The 13,375-nt window shown below is 36.5% G+C and overlaps 1 protein-coding gene and 1 long non-coding RNA gene across 2 annotated transcripts; both read right to left on the reverse strand.

Annotated features, from left to right (window-relative positions):
- Positions 1-1,779: 1,779 nt before the first annotated feature.
- Positions 1,780-3,139, reverse strand: LOC131694847 (uncharacterized). Its single transcript, XR_009306548.1, has 3 exons — positions 2,534-3,139; positions 1,968-2,422; positions 1,780-1,897 (listed from the first exon to the last, which is right to left on the reverse strand). It is a non-coding gene; the product is annotated as an uncharacterized LOC131694847 (long non-coding RNA).
- Positions 3,140-11,400: 8,261 nt separating this feature from the next.
- On the reverse strand, positions 11,401-12,975 carry LOC131694839 (uncharacterized protein K02A2.6-like). The gene has a single exon (XM_058983348.1). It carries the CDS (start codon positions 12,973-12,975, stop codon positions 11,401-11,403), a length of 1,575 nt encoding a protein of 524 aa, XP_058839331.1.
- Between the last annotated feature and the right edge of the window lie 400 nt (positions 12,976-13,375).

Here is a 13,375-nt window from a genome sequence, read left to right on the forward strand (position 1 = left end):
GGTGCCGCATGGCTGAAAAGTCACAACGTGGATTTAAGAAAAGATTCGCAATACTTCCAGCTTTTCTGCCTCGCGAGTGTTAACCGAGGACGTTTTTAAAAGTTCAGTATCGCTAGCAGTGATCCTGCTCAGCAACGATCGCTGAACTCCGCTGAAACCGCTGAGCTACCTGTACTGACCACTATCAATACTATGTGGGCTGTTTTGAAAAGTAGGGTGCTTTGAATCGTGGAGTCTTCGCGACCTCAGTTTGGTTGATAAACGTCAGGAATTTTCTACTGTCGTTTTGTAGTTGCCCCCATCCAGCGCGTAAGCGTTCTTAGAGAAAGTACGATAGTGAGATAAATAATTGGCATTACTACTCGGCTGAGTACTTCTTTTAAGAGTTGAAGTTTGACAAACTTTTCTTGATCTCACTCACTATACTCTAAGCACACCCTTGCCTTGAATCGAGTGCTAAATTATATCGACGATTCGTTGTACCCTGCTTCATGACGGCGAACGCTTCGTGAATCCCGACTGTTTCCTACATTCCACTCAAATATTTGCTTATGGTCGTTACAATTTTCTTGTAGCAATTTGTGTCGTTCAGGCTTAGTTGAAAGCAGACAAAGCGAACGATACTTTGTAACTCGTCCTCAGTAGTGTGGTAAAGAAACTGTGCACGCCGTGCAGGTTAGATGCAAAGAGAATAGTGAAAGAGACGAAGAGTGAAAATCAGTCAAAACGGCAACACTCCCTTTATGATGATTTCAACACTAGAATTTTGGCAACCGCTTCTACAGGCAGCACTTTAAATGACTCCTATTATATTTTGAAAACAAACCGTATGTCGATCAATGGATTTGTTTATCAAACGATGTGCATTTCGAAACAAAGAGATGAAATAATTCTAAAGCTTATTTTTACTCATACATATACTCTAGAATGCACCTTACAATCACGATTGAGCTAAATTCTGACGAAAATTCAAATTTCTTTTTTGATAGAAGTACAATACTTATCTCCTCCAACTCAGGCATGAGTAATGTTTATTTACATTGCACGATTGGTCTGCTCAATAAGGTATTTTTGGCTTCACACTATTCGTCTCTTTCCCTATTCTCTTTGGTTAGATGATATAATTGAAAGATGTTGCTATGCACGCAAGTGCTGCAAGATGAATATAAGTATTTACCTTGGAGTCGCGTTAACACCTAGTCGAGGGGTACAATGTGGCATCCCACAAAGAGCATGGAAATATTTTATATAAATATTTTCACGTAATGGCCAACAACAAATATATATTATTTTGCTTTGCTGTATTCCGATGGAAAACCCGTAATGATCATTTAAATGCGGATATAAAGACTAAATCATTGATTTTTCCCGGAGCGTGAAATTGATACATCATATAGAATATTTTAATCAGAAGTTTTGGACACGATTGTAACAAAACAAATATTTTGGCAGCATTGGTCGAGATGGGGTATGTCGTTTTCAGCAGGGATTAGCAAAATATAAGAAGAAGTCAGCTGGCGGATCCTATCCTACACGGTTAAATAAAACAACCTGCAGAAAAGTTCTTTTAACTTACTTTTGCGTTGTGCGTCGCTTTCGCACTTATTAGTGTTGTCAAAAACAAAACGAGAGGTTCGACTCAGTCGAGATCTTCCGTGGGGGAAGTTACTTTTGAGTTGTTTGGGGTGAACTCAAAATTAGGTAAATTCAACTTAAATTTCGTTTATTTATCGACATCGTTAGAATATTTCATCTTGTCTACCTCAGCTCGAAAAGCCTGCGCTAGAAATGCGGCAATCCGAGTAGGAATTGACACCGGTAAGCCTGGCTGGAATCTTTGAGCATTGTAGCGATCGTTTCCTCCGGATGCCTGGACTCGTCTTATGAGAACACAAAACTGAAATAGGATGGGATAGATGGTCACTGAAAGATCTCAAAACATTATAAGAAATGTGTTCAGTTCTAACCTGGGCGTTACAGGCTGCTCATCGCAACACGGTAATGTGTCCTGTCGACACTATGCTACGACAGTGAGCCATGACCAATGCATTGAGAGGAGCATGACAATAGCAACAACTCTGAAAAATGTCCAAAAATAGCTGATGCCGTGATAAATTTCCTTCTCTAAATCTGATTTTTAATTCAAACTTTAAATGTGTCGTTTGATAATAGTGAAAATTTTAGCGCCGAGAAATTTTGAATCCGGCCCTAGGCAGTTGCATCAAGTACATTTGTTTCGTTGTTGTCGTCGTCTGCAGGATGATGTTGTTTTCCACCAGCTTCAAGAGCAAAAGAGACTCTGAAAATCGGTTCCTCAGTAAAAGGTTCCAGCTTGTTTGCTCGAGCTATTGCTACAAGAAGTTCAGCAATGTATAGGGCCTAATATGCTGCTAACACTGCGACGATAATTCGTGAGGTTAACCTGAAAAAAGCAACCGACATGACCATTTGGGTTTTACTTCTACTATGAAGATAAATGAAATCTTTTTTAAAATACTCATCGAAATTTTATGTTTAGAATGCGAAAACCTACCTCATGAACTAGGGTTTGTAGTTTTACTTTATGGTTGAACAGGTTGAACTTCCACCGCTGCAGATACTCTGCAGTTGACTGTTCGTTCGGATAGAAATGCGGTGTAAAAATCCGATCAAATAACTTATTAGCCGATGTATAAACCTAACCATGCTCACTTTGAATGCCATCTGAGCAGAATGTCCTTGCTACCGTTGCCGGCGATCTACAGCTAGAGCCCAAAACCATCAGCACGTCTAGAAATTGATTCGGCTTTAATCAATTTTATCGTCAGCTTTTAGGTTTTTCGATTGATGGCACTGACTCCGCGCCGGTAGTAACTCTCCATTTTTTCCTGGTTTCAGTTTCAGCGCATACCATATTGAAACAATCACATAACGGCAGATTTCGATAAAACCTAATCAAATGCAGAATTTCACCCCGCTATCGCTCTGCAGCAGAACCAACATTATCTAAATTCTTAATTCCATTTTTTGTAGCCGGAATCACGTATACAGCCCGAGAAAATGAAAACAGTAAAGCATCAGCTGTTCAATGACAGCTCGATTAACTACACGCACACAATCATGCATGCACTCGATTTGCACTGGAATGTTCCATTGACACCGTGCCAGTGCTAAACACTGCCATCAATTGAAAAACCTAATAGAGATGCGCGTAGACTGAAACAGTAGATACAGAACACTAGGTTAGGATTGTAGCTGGTGTTCCCATTGTTTTCGCTTCAAAACATGTTTTTTTTTGGCACAGACCAGGTTGATCCATATAGCCAAGTGTTGTCAAATTTCATTAGTCATGACCAAAGAGAATAGTGAAAGAGACGAAGAGTGAAAATCAGTCAAAACGGCAACACTCCCTTTATGATGATTTCAACACTAGAATTTTGGCAACCGCTTCTACAGGCAGCACTTTAAATGACTCCTATTATATTTTGAAAACAAACCGTATGTCGATCAATGGATTTGTTTATCAAACGATGTGCATTTCGAAACAAAGAGATGAAATAATTCTAAAGCTTATTTTTACTCATACATATACTCTAGAATGCACCTTACAATCACGATTGAGCTAAATTCTGACGAAAATTCAAATTTCTTTTTTGATAGAAGTACAATACTTATCTCCTCCAACTCAGGCATGAGTAATGTTTATTTACATTGCACGATTGGTCTGCTCAATAAGGTATTTTTGGCTTCACACTATTCGTCTATTTCCCTATTCTCTTTGGTCATGACAACGAACCCGTTTGAAAGCATAGTGATTTTCACTTAGTTGTCGCGATTCAAGCAATACCAAACCACATCGAATTGTGTAAAGTTTTGGGACATTTTCACTCCTGCTATGACTCAAACATTTACTTTTATTTCTTCTAGGTATTTGGCAATTTGTTTGTACTCATTATAAGACTTTGTTCTTGCTATTTTAATAATATCTGAACTATTGTTAAGTACCGGATATTTACGACGGGATAAATTGTATTTCGTGCATTCGAAGAGGACATGGGATAGGTCCTCCGCCGTATTACAGGTTTCGCATAATGGTGTTCGTATCAGACCCCAGTTGTGAAGTCTTTCTTTTGTGGCAGTATGCAATGACCTTATTCTAGAAAGTCTTATGGTGTCAACTGTTTTAAAGGGCATTCCGTGGAACCAAGGTTTTTCGCTTATTTTATTCATTATTTCAAAATGTTTAATTCCTTTTTCTTCTGATATTAGTCTATATCTATTATTCCAATCCTCTAAGACTGTGTTCTTACATGTTAGTACTACATCTCCCAAGGTCAGACCAATGGGAAGTATTGCTCGTCTGTTTAAACTATGTTTTGCTGCCGTGTCCGCTCGTTCATTTCCCAAAATTCCAATATGACTGGGTATCCATTGCACTATTACTTTAGTGATATTTGAATTTTCTAAAAAATTATAAATTTCGTTCACTATGTAGTTTTCTAAATTTCTACCATTTAAAATCATTTGACATCCACTTTTGGAGTCAGTAAGAATGCATATTTTCATTTCTCCTTCCCTATAAGCATATTTTATTGCCTCTAATATCGCTGCAAGTTCAGCATTAGCTATTGAAAAAAGAGGATTTAATTTATGACTTACTGATATCAGTTTTTGGTCATCATAGAAACCCATACCTGTTCCAGAGTTCGTTTTGGTTCCGTCGGTGTATATTTTATAAACATTTTGGTAATAATTTTGGATTGCCTGTATTGCTATTGTTTTCATAACTGCTTTGTTAGTGTTATTTTTAGTTACTGACTCTAAATTTGAATTGATTTCTAATTTTTTTGTCTCGAAGTTTGGAATTTTTCTGTTCATCGCACAAAGCTGTACTAGAAGGAAGTTGTGTAAGGTTGCATTGTTCTCTAGGTATGTTAGATGTTTAAAGTTGTTATCTGAGAAAATGATTGGAGATAATGTTTCTACAATGGGGCTATTATTGAAGTAGAGAGTTTTGGCCGTTTCCTTGAGGGCTAGTGTACTTGCTCTCAAATCTACTGGTAATTCGCCTGTTTCTGCTAATACGACATGATTGGGAGTTGATTTTGAGTATCTTAACGATAATCTGAGTGCAACATTTTGGGCAACTTGAAGTCTATTTAAATCTGTTTTACATGCAGTACTGTATATAGAAATACCATAGTCAATATGTGATCTTACTACTGCTTTATTAATTTGAAGCATTACTTTGGGATGGGCTCCTCCATTTTTTTACTTAACATTTTCAGAACATTTGTCTTTTTCCTGATTTTAAATATTGTTTCTGTTATATGTTTTTTGAAATTTGTTTTATGATCAATCCATATACCAAGGTATTTCTGGTATGGCTCTGATTTAATGTTTATGTTATCTATTTGAATATTGAGATTATTGTGAAATTTATTTGTAAAGCATACTGTGGCTGATTTATCCGGATTTAATTTTAATTTTAGGTTTGTAAAGGTTAATTGTATTTTGCTTAAGATATCATTCATTTTCAAGGTGGCATCATCAATATTTTTACCGATAACCAAGATCGCGAAGTCGTCCGCTAACTGAAAAAAAATTACGTCATCTTCTACTAGTTCGTGTACTTTTGACGTGTACAGATTAAACAATAATGGTGATAATGGGCATCCTTGAGGAAGTCCTTTGTTGGTTATCGAAGAAATTTGATTTCCATTATTCAACGTAATTGTTGCTTTTCTTTATTTAAGGTAATAATATATCCAATCGATTAGATCAGAGGGTATGCGGTTGTCGTTAGTATGTCTAGTAATAGTTCAATGTCTACATTGTCAAAGGCCTTTGACAAATCAAGGAATGTAACCACTGGAGTTAATTGATTTCTTTTTGTTTCGTTGATTTTAGATATCAGATAGTTGACACAATTAATTGAAGAGGATCTTTTTTTGAAACCAAATGAGCATTTGGGTATAATTTTATTGTTTTCTATATATTTTTCTATTTCTTTTTTAACTACAATGTTAATTGATTTAAGAGAAACTTGGATTAGTGAAATTGGGCGGTACGCTAATGGATCAATCTGTTGTTTTCCTGGTTTTTGTATAGGAACTATTTTTACAGTCCTCCACTCTTCCGGAATATTTCTGTTCTTCAATACATCGTTTAGAATGACTACTATTTTTTCTATGAGATTCGAATTCAGTTGTTTCAAAATGTGATATGAAATGTAGTCATTTCCTGGAGCCGATGATTTTTTTATGTTTTAGTATATTGTAAAAATCTGCTACAGTAATTTTGATTGAAGTTGTAATATTTGTTTTCGGGTTGTATGCTATTTCTCTTCCTATTGATGGAAAATTAAGGTCCATGAATTTCTGTGCCAGTTCTTCATTGTTCATTAAAATTATGTTATCTTTTTTACGAAAGCCTCCACTTAATATTCTAACCGTGTTCCAAAGCATTTTAGGTGGTAAGTTTGGATTTATTTCATCAATCAATTCTTTATAAGTTTTTCTTTTTTCTTTTCTAATTGCCGATTTAAGTTTGGCTTTTGCTTTTCGAAAGTCTAAAAAGTTGTTCATAGTTAGATTTCTGTAGTAATTTTTCAATTTTTCATTTTTGTCTTTCAGTAAATTATTAATTTCTGTAGTCCACCATTTTTTAGGAACTTTTTTAGATTCCGTTATATTATATAGTGATTTGTTTATACACCCATTTAACAACTTTTGCAGGTCATCAGTATTTTGTATTTCATTTATTTCAATTTTATTAGCTAATTCTACTGCTTTGTTCTTGTTAACTATTGTGTGATTATAAGGTGAGCAGGCAATTGAATTTAATATTTTGAAGAACATTATTTTATGGTTATGTGGATATGTGTATTCGAGTTATCTATGTAGGAAAGTAATTTCTTTAATGGATCTTTTAATTGATTATTGTTTATTGGTGGTGGCGGTATGTAAATTGAAATTAAGATAATTGGTTCGATTGTGTTCAGTGTTTGTATTGCTATTGCTTCAATTGGATCTATATTTGGTAAGTCGATTTCTTTAAATGCGGAATCATTTTTGATTAAAAACCCTACTCCTCCATAGCCTTTTAATCTGGTTGATTTTGGAAACTTATATCCTGCAAAATTTATCACTTCAGTTGGTCTAAGCCAAAAATCTGATAATATAGCTAGATCTATTTTATTTTTTGTGAGAAAGTTCGATAGTAGTGCTCGTGTCTCCGAGGGACGAATGCTATTGATATTATATTGTAGTATTTGTAAGTTTCTTGTAACATTCGCCATTTTTGAATATTGATTAAAATTAATAATGTAGTTGGTTTTGTTTTTATAGTGTAGAATTTAATATTGACGCGAGTTCGTCATTTATGTTAATGAGTAGTAAATCTGAGTTCAAATCGCTGACATCTTTACTTGTTTGTGTTTTAATTTGATCTTGTATTTTCTTAATTTTATTGAAAAAACCGGTTTTATTTAATTCGTTCATAATTTCTATTTTCACTTCCTGTTTTATTTTTTCAATTTCTGTTACTTTATAAGGGTTTTCTTTGAATTCGTGGATCGGTTCTTTAACAACTTCAGGTTGCGGGAAGGTGTGGTTCTTGATCATCGGTTTGGGTCTGACGTTTTTAGCTATAGGATTTAATTTTGGAGTTATTGAATTGTACGAATCCAGATTTGTGTTAAGTGGGGGAAATTGTGTTGTGGATTGCAGTCGTATTTGTTGTGATCGTTTGGGTTAGGGATATTGGTTGGCAGCCTCTGAGAAGGTTAATTTTTTGCTAGACATTGCAGTTCGAATTTGGTCTTGTCTGTATCTTTCAGGACAGTTGTTATCGTTAGCTTCATGCTCACCATCACAGTTTACACATTTTTGGTATTAGAGACACATTCTTTACTATTGTGTTCTAATCCGCAGCTTTTACACCTCAACTTTACTTTACACGCCTTAGCCTTGTGGCCATAACGCCAGCAATTGAAACAGACTCTTAACGGGAAAATATAAATCTCAACTTTCGCATTAATGCCGTATATACTTACTGGTTCTGGAAGTTTATCACCTTCCACGAAAATTTTAACAGAGTACGTTGGTATCAATTCTTTATTGATCATTCTTTTTATTCTTTCAATTTTCTGTATTTTTCGCGACAAGTTAATGTTTTCTTGTATTTCACTTTCTGTTATTGATGGCGGAATATTTGTGACAACCCCTATGGTCTGATTATATTAGGTACATAAACGTTGTAGTTGAATGAATCTGTTAGTAATTTTGAGTTGAGTATTGTTTCTGCCTGTTTCGGTTTGTCAAACGTAATTTTGAACCTGTTTTTACCTGCCTCCGTCAACGTTTTGTAATTCCTAACCTGTATGTTATGCTAGATTTTTGCTATTTCCATCACATGTATTTTCTTGGTCTTAGAGTTGTTCTGCTGTTCTTCTGTAGATTTTGATTCAATGAAAAAAGTCGTGTAGATCGAATTTTTAACCCAACCATCGTCAAGAGCTTTGCCATCTTTTACCTTTTCTTTACGTTTTTTCTTGGTTACTTGTTGAAATTCCTGTCCAGTTTGTTCATTATTTGAATTCTGTTGGTCATTCGTGGTTTTTTTGTATGCCCCTGTACTTGATTTTATTCTCTTTCCACTATTATTTTCTTCTGTCGTCGAGTCAGAATCACTGATTACAAATTGGTTTTGGTGTAAGTCATCTTCCATCTCCTTCCTCATTAGCGGAATCAAAACTATCCGAATAAGTCGCAAGAGGAGGGTCTTCTCCCCCTCTTGCATCACCATTATACGTTTCCTGACTCATTACGGAGAAAACATCCCACGTCGCACTCAAACGCACTTAACCTAACCTTAAATATTGCTTAGTTTCACTAAAAGTACTTACCGCTACAAGAAATAAAAAATAATGGAGATAATATATACACCTTATAAGCTAATTTTATATAAATTCGATGTGGTATAGATAATTCACTTAAACTTTATTCCAACGAAGCGAAAATCAAAAGCACGTTTTTTCTCAAAATTTTCCTATCCTGGACATGTCGCGACTTGATTGATTATAAGGCTATACTTCACAACTTGCTATCACGACGGTTGCCAAGAGAATGCAAAACATGTTTGTTTTGTTTTCGGTATATATCTGTCAAGGTGCCGCACGTCTATCTGCTAAAAGTCTTCGGTCTACATTCTTGGTACCAGCGATGCCACATGTTTTTTTGAAATGTCTGTAGAAGAATAACTAAAATATCTGTAAAAGTCTGTAGATGGTTGTGTAAATCCTAGTTACACTAAAATTTTACTTTAGAAATAGATTGAAAGTAGAATTCTATTGTGAAGGAATCACTCGTATTCGAAAACAGTTCTTCTAGTGCAATTTTACTAACCACTATTACCCTTTTAAAAGTCTGTAGATCTCTGGCTGCGTCTGTAGGAGACATCAAAAGTCTGTAAAATACAGACATGTCTGTAAATCTAGCAGCTGCTTGGTACACGCAGAAAAATTTAGCTTGTTTGCAGAAACAAACTGTTTAGTTGTTGTTCAAATAGACTTTTCTCGTCAAAAAAATTTATATGCAGAACAGCTTCCGTTTTCATCGCTGGATCGATTCTGAATACTGTCACGTTAATTTGGTGTCTCTATCTATTGAAAAAATCAAAAATTCTTCGAACTGCACATTTTTGAAATGGTTTTAATTCCTAGTTTTATGCCATTGACATGGGAAACCTAAATTAAGATCCAAAATAAACATAATAAGTAAGTGCGTAATTGTAATCATACATCTCCTTGAAAAAAATTGTTTCGGATTCTAAAATCGAGAAAATGTGCAATACGCCTTTTCCAGATGTGTGAAAATTATGCGGCCCTTCTTTGTCGTCCGTTGAAGAACAGTTTGTGCTGCAAAGGCCGTTGACATCAGTCTATTATTGATAAATAAATCCACTTGCGACCTCATACATACGGCTTGTTTAGTTTATTAATTGCTCTTACGGCTCTCGCTGCAAAATGCAAATTATTAATAAAGAAACCGTTTAAACTCAGTGTGAAGGTAATTTATTAGTCAAATGTTAAATATATCAACTGGTTCATCCTCTCAATGCTGGAAAATAATATTACTCCGTTTCTAGCGGAGCAGAAACACGACTGTCCTACGGTAAGTTCCAATGTTCATTATTGATACTCGAATCAGAGATTTCATATCAACATATAAGGATCCTGTTTTCACACTAAGCGATGTCCATAACCATTCCGGACAGGCGTTCGAAACTTGTTCCAAATGCCGCCGATGGTTCAGTCTATGCGAGGCAGTAGACAATTGCTAGGAAAAAGTGCCATCAAGGAGATTAAAGACCCAAAAATAGTGTACGGCTTGCAGAACAACAAAGAACGATTGTGGAACGAATATGAATAACGTATATATTTAATTGAAAATGTTGCGAAAGTGTACCGCACACCCGTGACATCAGCATCGGAAGTGCTTCAATCATGATTATATTCAGCTAAACTGAAGAAAACCAAAAAATGTTCGGGAAAAAAATGTTATTCGTCCTGAACCTATCTTGTCCACATTTGGAGCTTAGTGAGAAAGTATCATCACGTGACGGCCACTGAATATCAATATATTAACGAAAATGCTTTTCGATTCGTTACGGTTTACAAGGCATTCTGGGCCGATGGGTTTCTTTCTGGCGAGGCACCGTTTGATACGAATTGCTGTTGACAAAACGGTGGACATGAACAAAACGGTATACTTAAGAAGTGGCTTCGATCGCTTGGCGATGTAAAGGTTAATTTGGACAGCATTGGGCATATAAAACAGTTGATAGAACCGTCGAGCCATTGCATCAGGATGAACAACTTCTTTCCTTCATTGCAGTCGACGCCTCCCGCGAAATGGCGAATAAACAATAGCAGGTAGCGTTTGATGCTTGACGAGGCCTTTGAAAATATTCTATTTTAAATAAAATAAAACTGGCGAGTAACTATTTTTTATTTTAGAATCTTGATTATTGTAATTGTTTGGTAGTTGTTACGATATCGTTCTTGTTTTGGTGGGTAATCAAGTTAATGCTAATGACATTATGCAAGTGAAATACGGACTGATAGCCATGTACTCCATTCTTGGACTGTTGTAATCGATGGCCAAGTTTCGGATTGGTGGCAGAGTAAAATGAACCGAGTGTTACTTCTTCGGTTGTTCGTATAATAGTCAAAGTTTATTACTCTCGCTTTTCCAATCATTCAATGACATTTTAGGATTATAGACAGGCATACTTGTAAATGTAAGTTAGGTTAATTAGGGTAATTCATAACATCTCTTCCCCCCTTAACGAGAAATATCTTCTTAACAACATTGTAATAAAGTGATCGATGTTAGTATTGTTAGTAGTATAATTTAATCAAATATCAAGCCTTTTCGGGGGATTTCTGACCCTAGTAGATCGCCTCGGTGTACCTACTGTACTGTTTGTAGATCCATTGTTTGCCTTACATTCTGATCTTGATCTGGACTTGATGTTCTCTTTGTCAGATACCCCTGACTCGATAGCATCCTGAGTAACAGGAGCGGTATTGTCGGTTGTCGGGATTGCTTGTTTGTTTTTGACGGCAGCTGGAGTGTCGGTCTGTTTAGTCGGCAGCTGTCGTTTTGGTGAAGCTATTGGATTTTCACAGCGGTTATGGTCGTAAATCTCGACGTTAATAGAATAAGGATCTGCATCAAAAACTCGCTCTATAGGTCCGGAACTCAGTTGATCAATATGCCTTTTCCAGATTCGCCCATCGTCTAGCTCAATCATATAATGTAACTTCCCTAGCCTTTCGGTAACAATACCGAACTTCCACTTGGAGGAACTCAAAAAATCACGAGCGGCTACTCTGTCATTTACAGCGAAACACCGTACATCACCCTGTTCCTCACGCTCAACCTTATCCTCTCCGTTTTTAGGAACAATTAGATCGAGTCGTGATTTTATTTGTCGTCCAAAAACCAATATTGAAGGTGATTTACCCGTTGCAGGATGTACTGCTCGCCTGTATGCAAGAAGAATCTTATAGAGCTCAAATTGAATATCTTTTCGGTCGCATTTCAACGTTTTCAGTTTGTCCTTGAAAGTCTGGACAAATCGTTCTGCTAGTCCGTTTGTAGCCGGATGATATGGTGCACCCATTTTGTGAGTTACACCATTTTTGTTAAGAAAAGATTGGAATTGCTCAGAAGTAAATTGAACGCCTCTGTCGCTAACGATTACCGAAGGAACACCATAGGTTACGAAATATTCACGTAGCTTATCAATGGTCGTGTCAGTAGTCATGTCAGGTATTAGCTTCACTTCCGGCCATTTTGTGAACGCGTCCATGATAACCAAAAAGTTCAATCCGAGAAATGGCCCTGCAAAGTCTATGTGAATCCGTTGAAATGGTTCGACAGGCTTTTCCCAACAATGAATAGCTACTTTCGGGGGATTTTTCCTCACGCTAGCACACTCGCAACAATCACGCGATAAATCTTCGATATCACGATCTACACACTCCCACCAACAATAGGATCGCGCTAGGGATTTCATGCGGGATATCCCAAAATGGCCCATGTGAAGCTCATCTAAAACACGTTTACGCAATTTCGGAGGAATGTATACTCGAATTCCTTTCATTATACAACCCTTCTGAACCGAAAATTCATTTTGGTCTACTCCGAATCTATCGCGGCCATCTACCATTCTACCGACTTTCAAACCCTGCAATAGATTATGCACATTTGGATCGTTTTTCGTAAATTCCGCCAACTCGTCCGCGGTCACCGGTAACGTCTCAATTAGGTTCAATTCAATAATGTCAACCTCTTCTATACGATTTTTGTTGTGCACATCTTCGATCGGAAGTCGTGACATGGCGTCCGCGTTCGCGTTTTCTTTGGATGATCGGTATCGAATATTATAATCAAAAGACTCGAGAAATACAGCATAGTGCTGCATTCTTAACGCTGAAAGAGTTATCTGTATTCTGGGGCTAAAATTTGAGATACGGGTTTGTTATCGGTGACAAGAGTAAATCTCCGCCCGAAAAGATACTGATAAAATTTCTTCACACCAAATATGATCGCATATGCCTCTTTATCAACTTGTATATAATTCTGTTGGCTCTTATTCAAAGTTTGCGAAGCGTATTGTATGGGTTTTTCGGAACCATCAGGATATACATGACTTAAAATAGCGCCGACACCATAAGGCGATGCGTCAGTTGCGAGCACTAGAGGCAATTTGGGGTCATAATGCACTAGTATCTTATCTGATTGCATTTCTTCCTTTATCCACCGGAAACCCTTTTCACATTGATCATCCCAGTTGAACGGTACGTTATCTTTAAGTAAGTTGT

Source organism: Topomyia yanbarensis, unplaced genomic scaffold, assembly GCF_030247195.1.
Source record: "Topomyia yanbarensis strain Yona2022 unplaced genomic scaffold, ASM3024719v1 HiC_scaffold_17, whole genome shotgun sequence".
NCBI lineage: Eukaryota > Metazoa > Arthropoda > Insecta > Diptera > Culicidae > Topomyia > Topomyia yanbarensis.

Bases quoted from the DNA above. Each gene is read 5' to 3' on its own strand.
- LOC131694839 (XM_058983348.1), bottom strand. From the start codon at position 12,975: ATGCAGCACTATGCTGTATTTCTCGAGTCTTTTGATTATAATATTCGA.